The sequence below is a fragment of the Cornus florida genome, unplaced genomic scaffold (genome assembly GCF_030987335.1).
Source record: "Cornus florida cultivar Cherokee Brave unplaced genomic scaffold, ASM3098733v1 CherokeeBrave_3.0.0_Hap2_Chr08, whole genome shotgun sequence".
Lineage (NCBI taxonomy): Eukaryota > Viridiplantae > Streptophyta > Magnoliopsida > Cornales > Cornaceae > Cornus > Cornus florida.
In genome coordinates this window covers 77,410,593-77,437,474 of record NW_026775578.1, presented here as the reverse complement: position 1 = coordinate 77,437,474, position 26,882 = coordinate 77,410,593, and the positions used below count along the sequence as shown (strand labels likewise).

Sequence of the window (26,882 nt, the reverse complement as noted above, 5' to 3'; positions counted from 1 at the left end):
GGAGAACCACAACTGTACACCCAAGCACCATCACCAAAAGAGCCTCATATAGCCTCTCATATCTCCCCCTCCCTCCTCTTCTCACCACAACAAATAAAATGAACCTTTTTTTCTTTCTTAGACAAAAAACACAAATCCTTATGTAAAGAGAATGTACACCACAAGAACCCTATGTAGAGAGAGAATTTGTTGCACAGTGAGTTTCCTGCCAACGGCAGGAGTCATGATTGTTGGTATGTTTATTTCAAACTCATAGTTGCATTAGCAATAAACCAGAAAAACTCACTTGCCCCATTGAATTGTAACGTACAAGGGGTTATTACAGATTTGGGTTGGTTGAGAATTGAGTTACTCTAGATCTTCATTTGCAGGTATGGAGGCAGTTGGTGTGGTGACTGCTGTGGGCCCTGGACTAACTGGTAGGAATGTGGGAGATCTTGTTGGCTACGCTGGTAATCCAATGGGCTCATATACTGAAGAGCAGATCCTTCCTGCAGATAAAGTGGTGTCAATTCCTTCCTCTATTGATCCTATTGTAGCAGCATCTGTCTTGCTTACGGGATTGACAACTCAGTTCCTAGTCCGTCGTTGCTTCAAGGTAGGTTGCATCTTAAAATTGACACCATCTCAGAGTTATCAAATCTTAAAATAATATCAAATATAGATATGCTTTATAATCTTCTATTTGCATTTTAAAAATATTGTATTCAACATTTGGACTTCTGTTGATGCTGATATAGAGATACTAGAAATGGGGTTGTTAACGTATAAATAGAAGATCTTTCCTGTGTGACATTTTGATGTACATTACTTGATACAGAAAATATACTACATGAAACTCATAATAACATCATGTACACATACATGCAAAAAATCTATTTGTTATGTGCATTTCATTATTAGTCAATAATTATCCAAGGGACTGTACACATTGTTTATTTATGTGCATGACATTTGCATCATCATTATCATCCATTGTTATGGAGGTCCTATCTTCAGCTAAAGTCAATTTTTTGATAAATTCTCTGTTATCTAGAAAGTTGCTGAAACATGGCCGCAGCAAATTATTAGAGGAGTCAAGGATATGTGAAGAGGAGAAAATTGTGGAATGAAATTTTTTCTTGCCTTTGCCCAGTATTATTCTTTCTCAGGTAGGATTTAGTGCTTTGAAAGTATAGGCCTGGATTTGGCTTCAGAAAATTGTGATCCCTTGTTGGGAGCATTGGAATGGTAAGAAGTTCCTATAATATAAAAACACCGAAGTTGGTAACACAGAAAGGCTGCCACAAACACAGATCTCTAAGAAATTATACTGGGAGCCCAAAGATAAGAGGAACTCCCAGAAAATGAAAAAGAGGAAAAACAAAAATGAGTGCAGCATCACATGCTTTTAAGTTGTAGTATGCATGTCCCATAGATTTTGAATTATTTTTTACATGGCATTTGATTGCAGGAATCATTAAAGCCATGATAGAAAATTGTGGCAATCTGTTAGAGAGCGTGGTTGTTATTTCTTTTATTTATCAAGGGTACTATTGTCTTTATGTCTACTTAATGTATAGTAGGTGAGAGGTGTGGGGAAAACCCTAATCCGTGTGTCTCACCTTTCACAGAATACTCCTTTCTCTTTCTCTCATCTTCTTCTTTCTTCTTCTCTACTTCTACAAACCCTAACTTCTTCAACTTTAACTTGGTATTAGAGCCAAATCAAGTCTAGAACTCATTGACATTCAGTTATCCAACACCAGAAGTGGTTGACGTCAGCGTCAGTTCGCTGATGTCATTCTGACGTCATATACAGGTCGCGAATTACAGAAACTGGATCATCTGAACTTTCTGGTAATTATAATAGTATTCTTGTTGACTTTTGATGCTTTTTGAGGGTTGTTTTCCATTTTTGAAACATTTTTTAAATTCCGGCCTTATGGATTTTGATCTGGATATTGGAGCCATTTTTGGTTGTTTATTTTGTTGAAATCCCTTCTAAAGGGTGTGCTTGTGCCTTAGAGGAGATTGCTTGCTGGTTGTGTGTTGATTCATTGCATTTAGGTTGAGTTTTTTGGCCAAAAGGAGGTTCGGCTGAGGTTGTTTACAGGCTGTTGGTACTGTTTTTGTGAGTTTGGTGGTAAAATCTGTTTGTAAAACCCTGTTTGGGTTCTTAGGCTGCAGGCTGTTGTTACTGTTTTGGTTTGATTGTTACTGTTTGCGTGTGCTTGCTTTTTGTGTTGATTCTGGACCTATACACTGTTCAGCTGCTGGTTTATTTTGTTTAAATATTGCCCATTCTTGGGCTCAAGCGGTTCAAGTTTTTCTACATGGGCGAAGGAAATTGAAATACTGGACTAAAAATCCTCCCTCTGATGAGAAGCAACTTGAAGATTGGGCGTGTAAGGATAGTGTTGTTATGGGATGGCTTTGGCACAGTATGGAACCCGAAATTGCTAGTACAGTTGCATTATGTAATTCTTCTAAGAAGATTTGGGACTCTATTGCAGAGTCATTTTCACACCAAAGTAATGTTTCTCGAGTTTATGAGTTGTCTGAGAAAATTTTTCCTACTAATAGTCCGGGAAACCATTGTCTGAATATTATAGTACCTTGAAAAATTTGTGGGATTAGTTACTAAACATCGACCATTTGGTACTGATTTAGAGCAGCAGAAGAGGCATAACCAAGGAGGAATTTATGATTGCTTCATTGCTATCTGGTTTAGATACAGATCTTCATGGCTTCAAAGATCAGATTCTCACTAGCGAGAAGTTACCTACAGCTGCTAATGCTTATTCTCGTCTATTACGGTCATCTTTGGGGCAAAGCTCCACTGTACCTCCCATAAAGTCTTCTGCATTAGTCTCTAATAGTGGAGGTTTTGGTGGTTCTCGTAGTAACCGTGGTGGTCGTGGTTTTCATGGTAGTTCCAGTGGTGGTGGCTGTTCTAATGGATGTGGTCCCAGAAAGTGTGATCGTTGTGGTGGTACAAATCACACTGAGCCTTATTGTTGGTATAAAGGGTGAAATGTGGCAAACCACAACAAGCACATCGAGTTATGGATGGTACTGCACAACCACTGTTGCCTCATACTAAATCTGGACACGTGACTTCCGATTTTGGTCCTTGTGATAGACTCACTACTCAGCTTAGCGAGCTCCTCCAAACACTACAATCTACTCTCCCACATACATCGACTTCTACCTTGGCCAACTTAGGTAATATTGCATGTGTGGCCCAATCTTCTCCGTCCTGGGTCATTGACTCTGGAGCTAGTTCTTATATGTCTGGTATATCATCTCTCTTTTTATGATCTCAAATATATTAAACATCATATAGTTTTAGCTGATGGTTCTTCTCGTCCTGTTTGTGGGAGGGTATCCTTCACCCTACCAAGTCATTGTCATTATCTCCCAACCTTTATGTTCCTAATTTTCCTTTTTAATATGCTTTCTGTAAGTCAGCTGACTAAGGCATTGCACTATTTAATAACCTTTTCTCTCGACTCTTGTGTTTTACAGGACCTCAAGACGAAGAAGATGATTAGTTCGGGGTATGAGAAGGATGGATTATATTATTTGGATCCTGGTGAACCTCCTTTTACCTTATCATTAGCTTTGAGTGCTACAGTCTTGCCTCTTCAATGGCATTTTCGTTTGGGACACCTGTTATTGGCAAAATTACGATTAGCTATTCCTACATTAAGTCATGTGTCTGCCTTAGAGTGCGAAGCTGGCCAATTAAGCAAGCATTACCGTAGTTCTTTCCCTAATAGTAGTCATAGTCGTCAAACTGAGTCTTTTGATGTAGTCCATACTGACATTTGGGTCCTTCTCGAACCACTAGTTTGAATGGATTTCGTTATTTTGTTATATTTGTTGATGACTATTCCCGAATGACATGGTTATTTTTGATGAAAAAGAGATCTAAGTTACCTAGTAATATTGCTAAATTTTATAATGAAATTTTTACTCAATTTGGTAAAGGCATTAAAATTCTTCGATCTGACAAGGCTTTGGAATATACACAGTTGATCATGGATTCCTTTTGTGCTGATCGTGGTATCTTACATCAGACTAGTTGTGCTCACACCTCTCAACAAAATGGTGTTGCTGAACGAAAGCACCGCCATTTGTTGGATGTTGCGCGAACCTTGTTATTAAATATGCAGGTTCTAAAACAGTTTTGGGCTGATGCAGTTCTTATTGCTTGTTATCTCATTAACTGCATGCCTTCTGTTGTTTTAAATAATCGGTCTCCTTTTTCTCTTTTATATTCTGATCGCTCTCCTTTTCAACTTACTTGTAGTGTCCCTAAGAAGGGTGGCGCTTCTGATATTAAAGTCTTTAGACCAATTCGCTTAATGGGTTGCATTTACAAGCTCATTACCAAGGTTCTTGCTCTTAGGATGAGGGATGTTCTGGATGGGATTATTTCGGATTCCCAGAATGCTTTTGTCAGAGGACGGCAAATCCTAGATTCAGTTTTTATTATAGGCGTATGTGTGGACTCCAGGTTGAGAAGTGGCGTCCTTATGCAAACTTGACATTGAAAAAGCTTATGATCACGTTAATTGGAATTTCCTGCTGTACTTGCTTCAGTGAATGGGGTTTGGAAGTAGATGGAGGAAATGGATAGAGACATGTCTTTCGTTCGTAAAGTTCTCGTGAATGGGTCTCCTGCTGGTTTCTTCAGGTGTTCTCGGGGTTTGAGACAAGGAAATCCCTTGTTGTCTTTCCTTTTTCTTATCGTCATGGAGGGCTTGAGCAGACTTACGAGTAGGGCAGAGGATCTCGGTCTTATCAAGGGCTTTAGGGTGGGCAGAGATCTAGCTCATTAGTTCGTGGATGATACCTTGGTCTTTTGTGATGCTTACGTGTCTTAACTTAGATATTTGAGGTGTATTCTAGTCTGTTTTCAGGCGGTTTCTGGGCTGAAGGTCAATATAGCTAAGAGCGTGCTTGTCTCGGTTGGGGATGTTCAGGATACTTCCTCCTTAGCCACAGTTCTTGGGTGTGGGGTAAGCTCTTTCCCTAACCCTTATTTGGGTTTGCCTTTGGGGGCTCCTCTAGGAGGGTGGGGAGTTCGGATCCTGTGATCGATAGGTACGTGAAGAGATTGGTAGGGTGGAAGAAGCAATATCTGTCGAAGGGGGGGGAAAGTTATTCTCATAAAGAGCACTCTCTCGAGCCTTCCTACTAATTTCTTATCTGTGTTCCAAATGCCACCCATGCTCTATTACTGAAAGGATTGAAAACATCCCAAGGGATTTCCTCTGGGGCGGAAGGGACGAGGAGTTTAAGTATCATCTCGTCAGGTGGGAGCAAGTTTGCAAGCCTATGAAGTCAGGTGGTCTAGATATTCGGAGGTTGGTTCCCTTTTATCAAGCTCTCTTGGGCAAATGGTTATGGAGATTCGGCAGGGAAAGGCATCACCCTTGGAGAAGGATTGTTTCATGTCATTTTTGGTGGGAGAGTGGTGGCTGGTCTACTTGTCTAGTCTCTATTGCGGGAGGAGTTGGTGTGTGGAAATTCATTTGGAATGGTTGGGATGTCTTCTCTTCCCATATCAGATTCAAAGTTTGTGATGGTAGATGTGTTCGATTTTGGGAGGATTTATGGTGTGGTGACTAGCCGTTATCTTGCACCTTTCTAGATTGTATGGTATTGCCATCGATAACATGCCTACGTAGCTGACTGTTATTGGCTTGATTGCATTGGGATTACGTGGGACGTGCGTTTTAGGCGTTCTTTTTAGGATTAGGAGATGAACGAGGTACATGTTCTTCTGGATATGTTTTATCAGCAGGAGGCAGTTGGCAGAGGTAGTGATTGTTGCCCAAGTATAGACTCTAGAGGGGGGGGGGGGGGGGGGGGGGGGGGGGGGGGGGGTTGGGGGGGGGCAATGGCCAATTTTCGGATTTGCAAATTATACTAAACCCTTCTAACAATTATGCTATAATCAAGATATAAACATAAGCAATTAATAGCATAAATATAAAGGAGATAAGGGAAGAGAGATTGCAAACATTCACACAGCGATTTTAGCGAGGTTCGGAAACTCCTACTCCTCGGCTCAAGACCCCTCTTGAGACTTCCCTATCCACTAGTGCACCTCCTTACGGGTGGAGAGCAAACCTTTACATGAAGCAACACCTTACTTCACTTTGCTAAGAGACAACCTCCCTTAGTCTTCCTTTGGGTCACACCAACCCTTACAAATTTGAAGCGAACTAGCTTCTTCTTCCTTTGCTAAGAGAACACCTCCTCTTAGGCTTTACAATAGATTTGAATATCAGATTTTTAATACAAGATAATCTCTCATAGATTTGTAGTGCAAAGTTTAAGCTCACAAGCTCATTCTAGAGTATATATATGAATAGATTGAAGCTCAACACTCTATGAATGATATGGGATGAGAGAGTATGATATGAATGAAGAACAAAAGCTCTTTGGATGCTAGAAGATGTCTTTCAAGTGTAGCAACAACAAATCCTGAAGTCCCTAACTCTATTTATAGAGTTCTGATGCAGCTATTCAAAAATATAGCTGTTGTGCACGGAGTTCAAGGCAAAATAGCCGTTCAGATTCAGATCTGGGCAAGGTTCGATCCACCGAAATGAAACACCCTTGTGTTTCGGTCGTCTGAAATGGTTTTAAGATTGGTCATCATCCTCAGTATCTCTATTTCGGTAGACTGAAATGGTTCAGGTTGGCCATGATTCCTTATTTCGGTAGACCGAAATATAATGGTCCTGAATTTCGGTAGACCGAAATATAATGGTCCTGAATTTCGGTAGACCAAAATAGACCAGCTGCCTCATGAATTGTTCTAAGTTAACAGGTGTGACAGTCGGTGCACAGGACATCTGCACATACCTTATTTTCATTGAAAACATTTAAGTAAATGTCTTTACTTTAATTTATATGTCCATTTACTTTAAGTTTACAATGTAAATAAGGAAGTACCCTCCATTTGGATTCAATAAAAAATACTAGAAAATTGAAATCCAACTAAATTAAATGTAGAAATTCAGTTTTAGTACAAATTTGGATTTCTGACATTTTTGGTAAAATTGAATCCTTATGTAGACCAACGTAGACTTGGTTAAAAATTCTGATAAAATCAGTTTAGGCTAGTTTAAGTATAAAGAGTTATTACCGGGAAAAATTATTTTGAAATAATCATTATTTCAAAAATCCATTTTTCACACTTAGTCAAAACACAGTTTTTCATGACGCGCATTCTGGGGTCCTAATGTTTGTTACCAACTCATGGTAATGAAGGCTTCTCATGCCTTAATTATTGACCAATATGAATTATATGAATGATATGCATGGTCTTAGCATTTCTAGCACAAGTGATGAGTTCTTTCAAAGCTTATGCAAGCTTGAACTCACTCACTCTTTAGCAAAGACTCCATATGTCAATTGTATATGAATGAAGTGCATAGTCTATTGCTAATGGATATAAGAGCATATGAATGATGATATGATATGCATGGTCCTATAGAGATGAGTTTCAAATGGATTCATAAATACTTTGACATTGAATCATAAACACTCACCATCCTATCTACCCCTTTTTTTCAAGCTTTGTCCATGATCATGTAGGCTTTTAGGTAGACTTGCTTTCTTCCTTTCTTTGAATTGTAGTCCAAGTTATTTTTGGATGGACTTTGCATTTGCTTCTTTGCAACTTCATGACTTCTTTGTATCCATTGCTTTCCTTGATTTGATCTTGAATAATGGAATACTTGGAATTGACTTTATGATCTTCATTGAGGTCATCATTTGAATGTGAATAATCTATAACACTCAATGTAAATATTAGTCCTTAAACACCATTAATGGTTTGTTATCATCAAAACCTCTAGATTGTCCTTGGATGAAATCATTAAGGTCAACAGTAATGATTTTCTGTGGGTCCCCTCTACCCAGGGTAGATTTGATGTCTGGTCCATGGTTCTATGCCTCTCCAACTTCGTTGGCCTTGATTTTCCATGGAAGACCATCTGGCGCTCTAAGGCTCCACTTAGAGTAGCATTCTTTGGATGGACTGCCGTATGGGGTAGGATTTTGACACTTGACAACTTGAGTAAGAGAGGAAACAATATTGTTAATTGGTGTTACCTTTGCAAACGAGATGGTGAGTCTGTGGATCATATCCTCCTACATTGTCCGGTGGCGTACGACTGTTGGAACCTTATATTTGGCTTATTTGGTATGCTTTGGGTAATGCCTCGATCTTCTAAGGGTCTGATTAACGCGTGGAGGGGATGCCGCGTGAGAAGCGCGTACACGACTGTTGGAGGACAGTTCCACATTGCGTTTGGTGGTGTATTTGGAAGGAGAGGAATAGCAGAATGTTCGAAGGGAAGGAGTCGTCCATGGCGACGCTGAAACTTGATATTATTCGCTCTATCTTTAGTTACGTGATTCTTGCTCCTCTTCCGATGACTTAGTTAATCTATTGGACTCTTTGGGTCCTTAGATTTTGATTCCGCTTTTGTATAAGGGATGCGTTCCCCTTTTGAACGCTTTTTTTAATCGATTAATACTTATCAAAAAAATAAAACTTACCCCTCGTGTCTTTGGTTGTGTAGCTTTATTCACATTCTAGATCTAGGTCATGACAAAGTGTCTCCTCGTGCTCGTAAGTGTGTTTTTCTAGGGTTCTCCCACATTCAGAAGGGGTATCGTTGTTACAGTCCCGAGTCCTGGCGTTACTTTGTGAGTGCTGATGTTATCTTTTTTGAGTCCACTGCTTTCTTTACATCGTTTGGTCTACATTTGTCTTCTGATCTGATATCTTCGGACATATCATCTTCTCAACCAGAGTTTCTTGTTTCTCCATCATCCACTTCTGGCACCAATGATTTACGAATTGTATTACGTCGAGGTAAACGTACTTGCACTCTGCATCTCATTGCTAATTTTACTTCTTATGATCGTGTTTCATCCTCCTTGTAGTCTTTTGCCTTTACCCCGTCCTCTGTCTCTACCCCTTCATCTTATAAGCAGGCCTTATCTATGTTTGGATGAAAACATGCTATGGATGAGGAAATGAGTGCTCTTCACAAGAATCGGACTTGGGAGCTTACTCTTCTCCCTTCTGGGAAACGAACTGTCGGCTGTCGTTGGGTTTACACTCTTAAGTATCTTCTTGATGGTAGGGTTGAGCGTCTTAAGGCGCGTTTGGTTGCCAAAGGGTACACGCAGACCTATGGAGTTGATTACTCAGAGACCTTTTCTCCTGTAGGTCGTCTAAACTCAGTACGAGTTTTATTGTCAATGGGTGTTTGTTGTTCTTGGCCTTTATATCAGCTTGATATAAAGAATGCTTTTCTTTATGGGGACTTACAAGAGGAAGTTTACATGGATCAACCGCCTGGTTATGCTGTTGCTGGCAGTGAGCACCTCGTTTGTTGCTTGCGCAAGGCTCTATATGGTCTGAAACAATCTCCCTGTGCTTGGTTTGATAAATTCAGTGCTGTGGTGATTGAGTTTGGTTTTCAGAGCTCTACTTCTGATCATTTTGTGTTTGTTCGTCACTCTTTTGTTGGTACTATTGTTTTGATTGTTTACGTTGATGATATCATTATATCTGGGAGTGATTCAACAAGCATTGCCGAGTTGAAGCGACATTTGGGTCATCGTTTCCATACCAAGGACTTGGGTGCTCTTCGCTACTTCCTTGGGATTGAGGTTGCTAGTTCTTGTAAGGGCATCTCACTGTCTCAATGGAAATATGTTCTTGATCTTCTTTTCTGAGACCGGTCTCTTAGGTGCTCGACCTGTTGATAATCCTATGGATTCAACGGTCAAACTAGATGGTGAAAATGGGAATTTGTTTGCCGCTGTTGGCCGATACCGACGACTAGTTGGAAAACTGGTCTATCTTACTGTTTCTCGTCCTGATATTACTTATGCTGTTGATGTGGTTAGTCAGTATATGCATGTTCCTCGTCAACCTCACTTTTACGCTGTTTGTCGTATTTTGCGTTATTTGAAGGGTGTGCCTGGGAATGGCCTGTTGTATACACCCTCTTCTTCCTTATTTGTATCCGGTTTTAGTGATGCTGATTGGGCCGGCTGTCGTTCTAATAGGCGCTCTACATCTGGTTATTGAACCTTTGTTGGTGGTAATTTGGTTACATGGCGCAGTAAGAAGCGAACTGTAGTTACTCGCTCTAGTGCTGAGGCCGAATATCGTGCTTTGGCTCACACTGCCTCTAAGATGTTATGGGTTCGCTCTCTTCTTTGGGAGATGGGTATTGACGTTCCTACTCCTTTGTCGATGCATTGTGATAATTAGGTGGCTATCTTTATTGCTAGGAATCCAGTTTTTCATGAGCATACCAAGCATATTGAGGTGGATTGTCATTTTATTCGAGATTTGCTTATGCAAAAACAGATTGTTACTCCCTATATTTGCTCTGCAGATCAACTGGGTGATGTTCTTACGAAGCCGTTAGCCCGCGCTTTTCAGCACGTTGTTGTTATTTCTTTTATTTATTAAGGGTACTATTGTCTTTATGTCTACTTAATAAATAGTAGGTGAGAGGTGTGGGGAAAACCCTAGTCTGCGTCTCACCTTTCATAGAATACTCCTCTCTTTCTCTCATCATCTTCTTCTTCTTCTTCTTCTTCTTCTTCTTCTCTACTTCTACAAACCCTAACTTCTTTAACTTCACAAATAATGGTAAACTTTGAAAGATCGTCATTCAAGTGAACCTAATATTGCTAGTTGTGACTGCAGCTTCTGGTTTTATTGATCCATTATGCTACATAAAAGCATAATGAGGTCATCTAAATTAGGGTATATCTGATCTACCCTAAATCATCCAAATGAAGGAATAATATGATTTGCTGTCCATTAGTGGAAGTGTGATTTCAATACGCACACTTTAGAGCCACTCCTCACCAGACTGTATGGGTTGGTTCAGTGGTCAAATAGTTTGACCATCCAGTTCTAATTGATGGTCTATGGCACAAAAAGTAAGCCAAAAATTGTCAATAAATTAATATAAACTTTTGCCATACAATTATGAGCAGTATTTTGATAATAGTGAGAGTACATAAATTGCTTGATATTATGATTCAAATATATATTTCTAATATTTCACATGCTATCCTTTCCACTTGAATCATAGATTTCGGTGCCCAGAAACCTGAGTCATTAAAGTCTGGTCTCGCTTTGAAGACTCCCTTAATATAATCTGGCCACACGTCCCCTCTCCTTGCATTCTTTAATAGTGATTACTATTGTACCAGTATAATATCACAACATCCTTTCCATACTATTGGTAGGCACCTCATTATTTACTCTGATACGATCCTGTTCCTTTATGATGGGTAAAATGCAAAAAACTAAAAATAAAATAAAAATTAATTAATTAAAAAAAAAACTCCTTCAACTATCATGTTTTTGCATAAAACTCCCATGAACTATTCAAAATTTTGCAAATAGCTCCCTACCATTAAGTGTGCCACTAAAAAATAACATAATTCAGTCATGTGCAGAGCACATGAGTAATATTTTCTCTAAAGCACATGAGTAATATTTTCTCTTATGACATTTATACCCTTACAGATGACAATTATGCCTTTGACCAGCTGTGATGACCCACAATATGGTACCAATCTAGTATCCATTTTTGACCTGAAAGTTCATCATCTTCATTGTCATTGTCATCATCATCTTTGTCTTTATCCCATATTAATGGGGTCAGTCACATGTTTGCCTTAATCCCATATAAATGGGGTCAGCCACGTGAATTTTTTACGAAGTTTAAAAAACAGAACTTACCCTTATTGATATAAAAGGTCTATTTTACCCCTAATTTTCTTCCAACCTCATATTTATCCTTCATATTTTTCTTTTTCTTCATTCACCACTGCATTCCTCCTTTGTCGCAATCCATTATCACCACCGCCATTCAATCTTTTATCTCTACAGATACAATATTTATATATAAATAAATAGGTTCCATAACTGATACATACATACATACATATATATATATATATATATCAATTAAACGTATTGTAATGTCCCGGATTGTTTTTGAATTTTAATTTTATTAATTTTTCATGCATCGTTTTGCGTGCCACGCGGGCCCCGTGGTCCGTTTAGGCCATTTTCTTGAGTCGAGGGTTTTAAAAGTGCATTTTAAATATTTTAAGTCAATTGGGAGTGACGGGACCAATTTTAGAATTTTTCGGAAGTTCGAACGATTTTCGGGCTAAGGAACTTCTCTTAGTTTTGCCATTTTCATTGAGGGGCATTGTAGACATTTCACTCACACATACATATTCATATATCTATACATTGGGAATATATTTTATGGGACATGGATGGCAATGCAATGGATGAGTGAGGGCAAGATGGTAACTTGGGCATAAGTTAGTTACCACCTAGAGTTTGATACTTCGCACATTCTGAACCATCATAATGTATGGATGATGTTTTGGGAGTGTATCTATATTTTTAGGATTGTTTTGGGACATTTTAAGTGTATGAGCGTGTCATTTGTCTTTAATTTCAATGTAAGAACCAACCAAGGCTTCATTGGAGGTCAATGGCCATTTTCAAGGTTCAGCTCAATCAATCGAGTCCCCTCTCGATCAATCGAACCTCTCATACTTAGAAAAATTGAGAAAAACCTCAAATTTCTTGCTCTCGGCTCCACCGTTCGAGCTTGGACTCGATCGGTCGTGTTAGGCTCGATCAATCTCACACTCTTACTTGTCCACTGGTTGTTAATCCAAACTTCGAACGGCCATAACTCCCTCATTTCAAACCCAAATTGGGTCATTCTCGAGTCTAAATTGACCAACTCGAAGTCAGCTTTCCAATGATGTTAACCTCATCCTCAAATTCCAAACACACTGAGAGTTATAGCTGATTTAGTGAAGAGGTGTCGGAGAATATTTCAAACCGAGGAGGAGTATTTGTGGAGGAGCCATGGCTAAGTCCCTTGGAACCTTTTAGAATGTCATGAAATGACTTAAACCTTATTTGACTTACTTGGGGTCAAATTATTTCCTCTTTGATGTAAAATGACCATTTTACCCTTGTGGAGCTCAGTCGGGTTATGATACGGTTAGCGGTCCGGATTCCCCGGATTTGGGTCGTTACACTACCAATGTGCATTATAAAAACTAGTAAGCTTTATTAATTGTAGTTTGACCATGGAAATGACTGTGTTGCCCCTAGATGACCTCGGGTTCGGTTAAGGACCCAGATAATGATTCGGACCCCCGGGTTCGAGGCGTTACACATACCTTCCATATTTTTAGAATCTATGAAACCTCCACCATCATCTGAAGCAATAAACAAGTGAGCCACTTGTTTGTCTAATCCAAGTATCCAAAATCAGGATTGAAAAATATATATATATTCCTCTCTAAAATGAAATCTAGCGGCACTTTCCTCTCTATTTCCCCCCACTAAAAATAAACCCATTTTGTAAACTAAACCCACATTCTCTCTCACATAACAGGAATCATTTTTTCTCATCACTGTTGAGAAAAAGATTGGGGGAGGGGGATTATTAATTTGGTTATGGTTAAAGGTTGGCAAGTACAGGGTAGTGGTTGATGGGAATGGCATCGAGTACCATTATTACTACCCATCAACACTTTACACCTGATCAGACCCTGACACAACTGTACATCACATTTATCAAAGATAACACTCACTATTATGGCTGAAACTACCAATCTAACTCACGTACTGACCCAATTCCGCTAGTGAGTCTCTGCCACAAATCTCCAGTTAATATATTTATTTAGCCACGTCAACACCTACTTGTCTGCTTATGTTGACAGTCCATCCTTTTCAATTAGTAGTTCAATTGAGTGAATGGATAGCTTTGGCTTCGGCTTTGGCTGTTCGATAGTCTTCGGGATGCGTTCCCTTTTTGAACACTTTTTAATACATTTTTACTTATCAAAATTTTTTTTGAGTGAAAGGATAGGGAGTGTATGCCTTGAAAGGAAGACTCAAAGGGAGACATATTGTGAAAGGAAGTGTGCTGTTAAAAAATAAGAGAATGCAGCCATGTGCAATGCACATGAGTAATATTCTCTTACGAAATTATACCCTTTTGTTTTGTTTTGAAAATATGTCTTAATATATATTAATGTTATGACAAACGCAGCGAACCCAAGAATAAATTAAGAAACATGACTGAAAAGTAATCACACCACACACATAGAACACAAAGATTTAATGTGGTTCAGCAAAGCCTATATCCACGGTGGAGATCTGGCAAAAGTTTTCTCTATGTGAAAAATAGGAGATTACTAGTTTCAGCCCCACTCTCTTTCTCTACGACTTTAAGTGTCTCTTTATCACTCACTCCAAACTCTAAACGCCCTTATATATCAGGTTACAAGAGAGTACTAATTGGGGTCCACGACCCATAAGCAAAAACTGGTGAAAATTTTTCCTCGAGTCTCCAAGTCGAAATGCGACCCGGCACCAAATTTGGGCCGCAACTCTACAATTATTATGAGCATGTTTATCATAAGGATACTTTCACTAGGTTGTATCCTTGTAACTATTATATATATTTTTTTCTTTAATACTAAATGTTAAATTTGGAGGTTAACCTTTATAGCGCGTGAGCTTTGTGAGAAAATAACTTCTTGTTCTTAATATAACATATATAATGAAGAATTTATAACCTAAAAAAATTAAGATAAAACAATTTAAATAAATAAGAAGGTTCATCATCGCCATTCTCATCCTTGCCTAATCCCATTTGAAAGGGTCAGTCACGAGTTTTTGACCCAAAACTCAAAAAGTTAAAAATTAAATTTACCCTTTTTAATTAATTTAAAAGGGCTATTTTACCCATAATTTTCTTCTAACCGCATATCTACCCTTCATCTTTTTATTTCTTCTTCCTCATTCACCATTGCCCTCCTCTGTCATAGTCCATTATCGCTGTCGCCATTCCATCTTCTATCTCAGCATATACATATTTTCTATTTAGATATAAATAAATATATTATATATAATAGAACCAGACCCAAATAATAGCAACTGTCACATCACATATTCATGAAATAACTAGCTAGTTATTTGTATATTCTGACGAAGTTGCCATAATCTAAAGCATTAAACAAGTGAGCCACTTGTTTGATAGACAAGCTCATCCTTTTATGATGAGGTCATTGCACCATCAACTCAGTCATGCCTTTCATTTAAGGCCAGGGTGTTCCATTTTCATGGATAGCCGGACACTAGAATCGCTTCCAATACATAGACTTGCCTTCCGGAGATGCCTTTGTATGGTAGAGCAAGCTGTTTAGCCATAGGTAATTGATTTGCCAGTATGGTTAGATTCAATGGTGCTGGCAGCCTCAGATTGGCAGGATGGGAATGAAGGTAAAGGAAGAAGGGAAGAAAAGTCTCTAAAATAAAGTCTACCAACATTTTGCTCTCTATTTTCTCCCACTAAAAATAAAACCATTTTGTAAAACTTAACCCGCATTCTCTCTCAGGCAACAGGAATAATTTTTTGTCATTGGTGTCAACAACAACAACTTACTTGGGGTCGGCTGTATGAATCCTATGTTTCCATTTCGTTCTATTTAAGTCCATAGCATCAGTTAAACCACATGCTATCATATCCTTTCTTACTCTACTCACGTTAACCGTGGTCTTCCTCTTCCCTTAGTATTACCCTCAATATGGACTATGTCACTCTTTTTAATTGGCACACTTAAAGGTCTCCTTAGCACATGTTCAAACCATCTTAACCGATTTTCTCTCATTTTATCTCCATGTTGTGCTACTCCAACTATTTTCTGAATGTGATAATTTGTTAGCATATATGATATCCACGATTTATGGAATGACTTATCATAATAGCAGAGATTTGACTATGCCATAGAATATGCTTTAGAATATGTTGTGATTTGATTTTATATTCCTTTCTTGTAATAAGAGCATGTGCTCTGTTTACTTAACAAAAAAAAAAAAAAAAAAGAGCATTTGCTCTTTTTATCTATAAATACTAGAGTTGTGAATGAGTGATTTATCTCATTCAAACCTTTACACAATTCTCTCATTTTTCTTCTTTTTATATTTCTACTTGGTATCAGAGCCAATACCTTTCTACACCTTTTAGCAGCCTTGCTACTTGTGCGACAACCACCTTAGGCTATTTTAGGCTGTTTGTGACATCGTGTGACGTTGCCTACACATGTTTTTCTGTGTTGCTGTTTTGTGATTGAAAACAGGTATTTTTAAGTTTTACAATTTCTTTTTTACTCTTTTAGGGTTGGGTAAATTGGGATAGTTGGTCTCCAACACCTAGAAGGGCTTGGGTAAAAAAAAAAATTAGTCTACAAAGAGGTTCCGGATATTAAGGAGGCTGTTTGGCTATATATAAGCGGGTAGCGCTCCTTAAAAAATGTATGTATTTGGATTTTTCGAGAATGGTCTGAGGAAACAATGTATTGTTTATGGTCTGAGGAGACCCTTTGATTTATTAATAGAATTTGTGGTGTTTTTGGAGTTTTTTTTTATTGTCGTGTGACAGATTATAGCAGATTGAGGGTCCTCGACTGTTAATTCTCTTGGTTAAAGTTATGTGGGTGGTGGTGCCATTTTTCCCACTAACTCATAGAAAATCAAGGACTTCAAATCATCACAGTGAAGTTGGATGGTTCCAACTATTTGATTTAGGCACAGTCTGCCAAGATGTTCATTGGTGGCAAAGGCAAGATTGGCTATATTACTAGTTGTGAGAAAAAGCCAGCTCAGTCAGAGAAGGCATATCCACAGTGGTTTGTAGATAATGCTATGGTTATGTCTTGGCTATTCAATTCGATGCAACCAAACATAGCTGTTGGCTGTGTGTTTATGAAGACTACTAAGCAGATTTGGGATTTAGTTCAACGCACTTATTCTCAAAGGCAGAATAATGCACGAATTTTCCAGTTGGGGCGAGATATCACCAGGATTTCTCATGGTGACTTGACAGTTTCAGGTTACATCGCCAAGCTAGGACATGTCATATTATGATTCCTTCCATTCTTGGAAGGATCTAGATGATGCAGTTTTATATGCAAGGATTGTGGAGAAGAATTGAGTGTTTCAGTTTCTTGCCGAGTTGAACGACGAGTTTGAGTATGCTCGTGTTCATTTATTGGGCTTATCTTCATTCCCTACTCTTGATGATGCATACTCCTATGTGTTGTCAGATGAGAGTCGTCAAACTCATCCATTAAGTGTTGCTTCTGTTGATCGTTTTGCTATGGCAGTTCGGGTTCCTAACCTTTCAAGAACTGCACCATCCCAGTCAGTTCAGAGCTTTACCACCAGTCCTCCTCTGGGACGACAACGCGGAAGGTGTGACCATTGTGAAAAAATTGGTCACATCAAATCTCGTTGTTATGCTCTACATGGACGCCCACCGCAATAGAAACAACAGCCTCAATCCTTTGCACATTCTGTTACATAACCAGTCTTGTTGTCAACTCCTGACAACTCTGCCTGTACATCTTCTGTCACATTTACCTTGACTCAAGCTGATTTGGACAAGTTCAAACAATTCTTCAACCAAATGGAGGCATCATCTCAGCCAACCTCCACTTATGCCAACTCAGGTACTATTGCGTCTGCACGTAGTGTATCTACATCTTCGACACCATGGATCGCTGATTCTTGTGCTTAAAAAAATATAACTAGTATGTCCTCATTCTTTCAAATTTATAGTATCTGCTTTAGCCATCGCAAGGTACGCTATGCGGATGGCTCTCCATCTTCCATTGCTGGGAAGGGTCACATATCAGTTACTCCCTTATTAACTTTGTCAGATACACTTCATGTTCCACAGTTGACTACAAATCTTATTTTTGTTAGTAGTGTTACCAAACAATTAAATTGCAGTGTAACGTTCTTTCCCTCTCATTGTATTTTTTAGATCTGGTGTCGAAACGGACGATTGGCAGTGGGCATGAAGTGGACGGTCTATACCTGTTGGCTTGTTTGTCACCTCAAGCACATTCAGCTTCAGTTTCTAATTTTGTTTCATCTAATAAAGCCCAGTTTATGCGTTGGCACATGCGTTTGTGACATTTATTTTGGTTATTTAAAACATTTATTTCCTTCCTTATTTTGTAATGAAGGAAATAAATGTTTTATGGTTTATCCTGTGAGACATGTCATATGGCTAAACATATTCATTCTAAATATCCTGCTAGTAGTAATAAATTTGCTTTAACACCTTTTGATCTTGTTCATTAAGATGTGTGGGGTCTTTACCCAGTTACTTCTAGTCTTGGATTTCGATATTTCGTGTTATTTATTGATGATCATAGTCGTGTTACATGGGTTTATCTTATGAAAACAAAAAATGAGGTATACCCCATTTTTTTAAAATTTTATGACAATGGTTCAGACTCAATATGGTTGTACCATAAAAAAATTCAAATCTGACCAGGTACGGAGTACGCTTATGGGGAGGTACAACGGCTATGTACAGAATTTGGGATTGAGCATCAGATGACTAATGTTAAAACTCCTCAACAGAATGGTCGTTCCGAGAGAAAGTATCGCCACATCCTTGACTTAGCCAAAGCAATCTGCATTAGCATGAATGTTCCCCAGTCATTTTGGGGACATGCAGCTCTTACAGCTGTTTACATCATTAATAGGACTCCTTCTAGGGTTCTTAACTTTGTAGCCCCACTCTCAATCTTACATCCCAATTCATCTCTTTTTTGATTCCTCCGCGAGTCATCGGGTGTGTGTGCTTTGTTCAACAATTGGGGTAGACTCGTACAAAGCTTGACCCCAAGGCTTTGAAGTGTGTGTTTTTGGGCTATTCGCACGGTCAAAAAGATTATAGGTGTGGGACAGCAGATGATTATCTTGAACGGACGTGTGGATGGGGAGATTTTCTGTGTCTTGTTTGTTTAATACGGAAGAGGACAATTTCAGATGGGTTTTTACTGGAGTCTATGGACCGGTTATTGATGATGAGCGACCCATCTTTTGGGAGGAGCTTAGTCATGTCCAAGGATTGTGGTCTCTCCCTTGGTGCTTGGGAGGAGATTTCAACTCTGTTAGGTCCCCGTCAGAGAGGTCTACAGAGGGAAGAAGGTCATCGGAAATATATCAATTTTCTGATTTTATGGATGAGCATCTTCTAGTTGACTTACTTGGTCAAATGGTAGGGATCCTATCACTCTTTCAAGACTGGATAGATTTTTAATTTTTGGGGCGTGGGAAGAGAAATTCCTGGATGTCATTCAGGTGGTGTTAGCAAGGGTCATCTCTGATCATGTTCCTTTGGTATTGGATTGTGGGGGCTTGTGTTCTTGAAGAACCCGTTTAGATTTGAGAATATGTGGCTTCGTACAGAGGATTTCCAAGAGCAAGTCAGATCTTGGTGGGAGGGAGTCAGTGACTCACGTTCGCTCAGTTTCATGATAACAAAGAAGTTAAGAGCTCTCAAATCCGCTCTTAAGCAGTGGAACAAGGATGTTTTCGGGAATCTGGAATGGAGGAAGAACAGAGTCCTTGCTGATTTTTTTTCTGAGATTGATCGTCTTGAGGAGGCGGGTGGGGATGTGGAGTCTTTACGTTTTAGGAGAGTCTCCTATCAAGTAGTTCTTGCTGAGATTGCTTGTATGGAGGAGATTTCGTGGAGACAAAAATCTCGAGCTCTTTGGCTAAAAGAAGGGGATAGGAACACTAAATTCTTCCACAGATTAGCTAACGCGGAGGAGTAATCATATTGGAAGAATTCAGGTGGAAGGTGTGGAGCTGTGGAGAGAGGATGAGGTGCGTAATGAGATTGCTTCTTTTTATCAGAAGCTTTACACCGAGCCTTTAGTTTGGAGACCCGAACTTGATGGTCTCCATTTTGAGGCTATTTCTGAGCTGGATAGAGATAGGATTGAGAATCCTTTTACTGAAGAAGTTCTAAAGGCTTTATCAAGTTGTAATGGGGACAAAACTCCGGGCCTGATGGTTTTACTATGCGTTTTTTGTTGAAAAGTTGGGCTATAGTAAAATATGAGGTAATGGGTACTTTTCAGGAATTTCATTCTTCTGGCGTCTTTGAGATGTCGCTTAATGCTTCATTTATTGCCCTTATCCCTAAGAAGAGGGGCGCTTTTGACATTAAGTATTTCCATCCAATTAGTTTGGTGGGTTGTATTTACAAACTTATTGCTAAGGCTTGCTCTAAGGATGAAGAAAGTACTGGATGGGATTATTTCAGTTCTTATTGCTGGCGAATGTGTGGATTCCAGATTGCGAACTGGTATTCCTGGAGTTTTATGCAAACTTGATATTGAGAAAGCATACGATCATGTGAACTGGAATTTCCTACTCTATTTGTTACAAAGAATGGGGTTTGGAAGCAAATGGAGGAATTGGATCGAGACTTGTCTTTCATCTATCAAGTTTTCAATTCTTGTGAATGGCTCTCCCGCTGGTTTCTTTGCTTGCACCCGGGGTATAAGACAAGGTGATCCTTTGTCATCTTTCCTTTTTCTTGTTGTTATGGAGGGTTTAAGCAGACTTATGCGCAGGGTAGAGAACCTTGGCTTTATCAAAGGATTCAGAGTGGGTAGAGATTTAGTCCATCAGATGGAGATTTCTCATTTACTTTTCGCAAACGATACCCTGGTTTTTTGTGATGCTGATGTGTCTTAACTTCGTTATCTGAGGTGCATCCTAACTTGTTTTTAGGCGGTCTCCGGGCTAAAGGTTAATGTGGCTAAGAGTGTGCTTGTCCCTTCAAGATATCTCCTCCTTAGCTGCAGTTCTTGGATGCAAGGTTGGTTCTTTCCCTATTCCTTATTTGTATTTGGGGTTGCCCTTAAGGGTCTCTTCAAGGATAGTGGAGAGTTGGGATTCAGTGATTGATAGGTATGCGAAAAGATTAGCAGATGGAAAAAGCAATATTTGTCCAAGGGGGGTAAAGTTACTCTTATTAAGAGTACGTTATCGGGCCTTCCCACTTATTTTCTTTTTATGTTCCAAATCCCTTGTTCCGTTGCGGATAGGATTGAAAAAATTCAAAGGGATTTCCCATGAGGAGGAAGGGGAGATGAGTTCAAGTATCACCTTGTCAGATGGGAGCAAGTTTGCAAGCCTGTGAAATTGGGTGGACTTGGCATAAGACTAATAGTTCCTTTCAATCAAGCCCTCTTGGGTAAATGGTTATGGAGATATAGGAGGGAAAGACACCGTCCTTTGCACAGGTTAGTTTCTTGTTGGTTTGGGGAAAAAGATGGAGGCTGGTCTACACGTCCGGTTACTCTTGTGGGAGGAGTAAGGATGTGGAAGTCTATTCGGAAGGGTTGGGACGCCTTTTCTGCTCATATCAGATTCAAAGTTCGTGATGGACGTAGCGTTCAGTTTTGGGAAGATCTTTGGTGTGGTGATCAGCCACCATCTCGTACACTTCCTAGATTATTTAGTATTGCAGTTGATAAACACGCCTATGTAGTTGATTGCTATCGTCTTGATAGTAGTGCGATTACGTGGGATGTGCACTTTCGGCGCTCTTTTCAGGATTGGGAGATGGATGAGGTATGTGTTTTTTTGGATCTTCTGTATCGGCAGGAGGGTGTTGGAAGAGATAATGATGATTTGATTTGGGTTCCTTCTTCCCACGATCGTTTCGAAGTAAGATCCCTGTTCTTATGTCTGTCTAATTTTGTTAATCATGATTTCCCGTGGAAAACCATTTGGCGGTCCATGGCTCCAACTAGGGTGGCTTTCTTTGTTTGGACTGCTGTTTGGGGAAAGATTTTGACAATTGATAATTTGAGGAAAAAGGGCCATTGTATTGTTAATTGGTGTTGTCTATGCAAGAAAGATGGGGAGTCTGTTGATCACCTACTTATACATTGCCCTGTGGCAAACGACTGTTGGAATCTTATTTTTGGTTTGTTTGGCATGTGTTGGGTAATGCCACGATCTACTAAGGAATTGATTCATGTATGGAGAAGATGTTGTGTGAGAAGGGATGTTCGATTTCTGGAGAGTTGTCCCACATTGTGTTTGTGGTGCATTTGGAAGGAGAGAAATAGTAAAATGTTTGAAGAGAAAGAGTCGTCTACGGCAATGGTGAAACATCACATTCTTCGTTCTCTTTTCAATTTTGTGAAGAGGAGCTTTTACTCTTCTTCTGATGATTTAATTATTTTTTTGGATTCTTTGGGGCCTTAGTCCTGATTCCATTTTTGTTTAAGGGACGCGTTCCCCTTTTGAACGCCTGTTTTATGTTATTATTACTTATCAAAAAAAAAAAAAAAAAAAAAAAAAAAAAGGTTATAGATGTTACCATCCTCCCAGTTGTAGGCGGTTTATATTCATGGATGTTTCTTTCTTTGAGCATACACCATACGATAGTGGTTTAGTTCTCAAAGTGAATGGTTCTATTTAATATAATGGATGATCACCTTCTTCCGTTTTCAACTCCTCTATCGTTACCTGTTTCGTCTTCTATGATTCTTCCTCGTGATACCCCCTCTAGCAGGGGGAATTGTTCCTTTTTCACAGGTTTATAGTCGGAGACAACTTCTACTCCAATGATCGACTACCCTGTTGCTTCGGCACCAGCTCCGCCGTCTCAAGCTATTGTTTCGCTTGATGATCTCCCCATTGTTCTTCGAAAGGGTAAACGTTCTTGTACATATCCTATTTCTAATTTTGTTTCTGATTATTCTCTCTCACCCTCCTATCCGAGTTTTCTTGTTTTTGTTGCCTCGATTTCTTTTCCTTCTAATGTTGTAGATGCACTAGCACAACTTCAATGGCGTGATGCTATGACAGAAGAACTACAAGCACTTGAGAAAAATCAGACTTCGGACATGGTTCCGCTTCCTATTGGACGAAAGGCTGTGCGTTGTCGTTACAGTTAAGCATAATTCAGATGGGTCAGTTGCTCGTTACAAGGCCCGGTTGGTTGCCAAGGGTTATGCTCAGATTTATGGCATAGATTATCAGGAGACTTTTGCCCCTGTTGCCAAGATGAATACCATCTATGTATTATTTTCCATTGTTGCTATTTAATCTTGGCCTCTATTTCAGATAGATGTCAAGAATGCCTTTCTCAATGGTGATTTGCAGGAGGAGGTGTACATGGTTCCTCCTCCGGGCTTTCATTCTCCTGCTCATTCTGGTATGGTATGTCGTCTTTGTCGTTCTCTGTATGGCCTCAAGCAGTCTACTCGAGCTTGGTCTGATCGCTTTGGCACTGCCATGCTCAAGTTTGGTTTCCATCAAATTACAGTTGATCATACCTTGTTTTTACATTCAGACAGTAAGACAGTTGCTCTCATTGTGTATGTCGGTGATATTGTTCTTACCGGCGATGATACTACCGGAATTGCTGAGGTTAAGAGCTATGTTAGCCGTCAATTTGAGATTAAGGATCTTGGTCCATACGGTACTTCTTGGGCGTTGAGGTGGCTCGCTCCAAGGTTGGCATTTTCATCTCTCAATGCACGTATGTTCTTGACTTGCTTTCTGCTTCTGGTTAGCTTGGCGCTTGTCCTGTTGATACTCCGATTGAGCAGAATCATCAGTTGGCTGATTCTAAGGGGGAGGAGTTGTCTGATGTTGGTTATTATCAGCGACTTATGGGGAAGCTCATCTATTTATCCATGACTCGACCTGGCATTGCTTATGCCGTGAGTGTCGTGAGTCAATTCATGCACTTTCCTCGTACCCCTCACCTTGATGCAGCTATTTGGATCCTTCGCTACTTAAAAGGGTGTTCGGGCCGTGGTATTTTGTCTGCTAATCATGGTCACTTACGCGTTGAGGCTTGGACAGATGCTGATTATGCAGGATCAGTTTCAGATAGGAGGTCAACTTCGGGTTATTTTACCACTATTGGTGGTAACTTGGTTACTTGGCGCAGTAAGAAGCAGGATGTTCGTCTCTCGATCTAGTGCAGAGGGACAGTGTAGGGCTATAGCTCTTGGGGTATGTGAGTTGCTATGGCTGAAAACCTTGATGATAGACCTATGCCTTCCAGTTTCGCTTCCATTCTCACTCTACTACGACAACAAGTCTGCCATTAGCATAGTAGCAAATCCCGTTCAGCATGACAGGACTAGGCATATGGAGGTGGACTGACTCTTCTTTCGAGAGAAGATCATCTTTGGTCAAATTTGCACTTCATTTGTCACAAACTCTCAGCAGTTTGCAGACATTTTTACAAAGGGCGTCAGCAAGATTGTCTTTGAGAATGCATTATCCAAGTTGAGTGTTTCAGATATCCACGCACCAACTTAAGGGGGAGTGTTAGCATATATGATAGCCACAATTTATAGAATGACTTACCATTATTGTAGAGATTGGACTATGCTATAGAATATGCTTTAGAATATGTTGTAATTTGATTTAGATTTGATTTAGTTTCCTTTCTTGTAATAAGAGCATGTGTTCTTTTTATCTATAAATATTAGAGCTATGAATAAGTGATTCATCTCATTCAAGCCTTTACACAATTCTCTCCTTTTTATATTTCTACTTAATGATAGGATCCAAGGGATTTTATCAAGAGAAATCAGAAAATAGAACAATAAAATAAGAAAAGAGAACAATGATTGATCACTTCGAGGGGATCTGGCCTCCAATATTTGCTTCAAGCAAATGTAATTTTCCTTGATGATTTAGCCATATGGCATCTACAGCTTTTTATAGAGGAAAATAAAGCTAAATATGGAAATCAAATCAAATAGAGCTAAATATGGAAATAGGAAATCAAATCAAGCTAAATATGAAAGAAGGAAATCAATCGCTAAGCATAATTCAAGGAAATTAACGCTAAGCGTAAGGACCAAGCAAAGGGGAAGATTTGAGAATCCTATCATTCCCCCGCCCTTAAAGACAACCTTGCCCTCAAGGTTGAGCACCAATGAAATCAGGAAATCGCTCCTTGATTGTTTCAATGTGGCATCTTCTGGAGGCATGTGTGCCCACTGGACGAGAATGTCGATGGCAGCCCGGTTATGACGTTTGAGAAGTCGACGATCCAGAATGGTAGTGGGCTGAGCATGGACCTCTCCCGTAAAAGTAATATCGGGCAAATGATGTTGTGGAAATACATGCTCGCTCAACTTCTTTTTCAGGCAAGAAACATGGAAGACTGGATGAATCTTGGAGTCCGGTGGAAGGACGAGATGATAGGCAACAGGACCAATGCGCTCCAGTACTTTATACGGCCCATAAAAACGAGGTGAGAGCTTCATGGACGACCGCACTTGGATAGAGATTTGACGGTAAGGCTGCAGATGGAGAAATACCCAATCACCAATGTTGAATTCATGTTCACTCCTATGCTTATCAGCCTGATGCTTCATGCGAGACTGTGCGGTGGTAAGATTATCCTTAAGAAGCCGCAAAATTTGAGTACGATGTTGAAGAACATGGTCAATTTGATCCACCAGCGATGAGCCTGAGTATAGGTTGGGAGAATTGTGGAAGGTCGCCTATAAACTGCTTCGAAGGGAGTCATTTTGATAGTAGAGTGATAAGTGGTGTTGTACCACCATTCGGCCCATGGAAGCCATCGTACCCACTCCTTGGGCTTATCTCCCGTGAAACAGCGCAAGTAGTTCTCCAAACACCGGTTCACCACCTCAGTCTGCCCATTAGTCTAGGGATGATATGAGGTGCTCATCTTCAACAGAGTGCCCTGCAAACGGAAAAGCTCTTTCCAAAAGTTAGAGGTGAAAATCTTAACTCGATCGCTTACTATTGATTGGGGAACTCCATGCAATTTGACAATGTTGTCCATAAAGAGATGGGCAATAGTTGAGGCCGTGTAGGGATGGCCGATGGAACAAAAATGAGCATACTTCGTTATGCAGTCCACCACAACAAAGATAGTGGTTTTACCATGGGAGGATGGTAAACCATTGATGAAGTCCATCGAGATATCTGTCTAAGTGTCGGCTGGAATAGGCAATGGTTGCAAGGGTCCTGGGCTTGCTACGGTTTCCCCCTTCTGTCGTTGACAAATTTTGCATTCAGCCACAAATTGTTTGACGTCACACTTTGTCCCTTTCCAATAAATTAGTCTGGAGATACGCTTATAGGTTCGGAGGAACCCCGAATGACCGGCACCAGGGGCTGCATGTAATGAGAGACCAAGATAATGCGCCCTTTGTAGCGGAGATGGTCCATAGCCAAGGAGTAACGTGGGACCGATGAGGGATCATAGGTCAGTCTCTGAACAATCTTTTGAAGCTCAGGGTCACATTGTTGCTCCTCCTTAATGAACTCAAGAGTAGACCATGTGGGTGTAGATATATGCTATGGAGCTCGGCTTGCTCTGGAATGCGGGAGGGTGCATCTGCCACTAAATTCTCTCATTTTATCTCCATGTTGTGCTACTCCAACTATCTTCCGAATGTGATCATTTCTAATTCTATCCTTTCTAGTCTTACCATACATCTCAACATTTGCATTCCTGCCACACTCAGTTTACATATTTTGTTTCCTAGCTGCCCAACATTCTATGCCATAAAGTCTAATAGTTGTTCGATTGAACTTTCCTTTCAAGGGACATGCCTATCACACAATATGCTAGATGTAATCCTCCATTAGTCCAGGCCGAAAGGCGTAGTCGATGGACAAATCTTGCCATAATTCTATGATTAATGTCATTTCTCCTTCATTATGAATTATTGGGCCTAAATATCGAAAATTTTCACTTTTTATGTACCTCTTGATTCTCAATCCTCACTACATTCTCATTTGTACCTCTAAATTTATTAAAGTTACACTCCATGTATCTAGTTTTATTTCTACCTATCTTAAACCCTTTTAATTCTAAACCTTCTCTCCAAACCTCCAATTTGGCATTAACTCCTCTACTCTCATCGACTAA

General features: G+C 39.7%; 1 protein-coding gene across 2 annotated transcripts in view; it reads left to right on the top strand.

Annotated features, from left to right (window-relative positions):
- LOC132268155 (uncharacterized) overlaps positions 1–26,882 on the top strand; it is a 41,865-nt gene that overhangs the window by 11,852 nt on the left and 3,131 nt on the right. For both annotated transcript variants that reach the window (XM_059768919.1, XM_059768920.1), the window contains exon 3: positions 372–598. In XM_059768919.1, the coding sequence (XP_059624902.1) occupies positions 372–598 (227 nt within the window). The remainder of the gene's footprint in view (positions 1–371; positions 599–26,882) is intronic.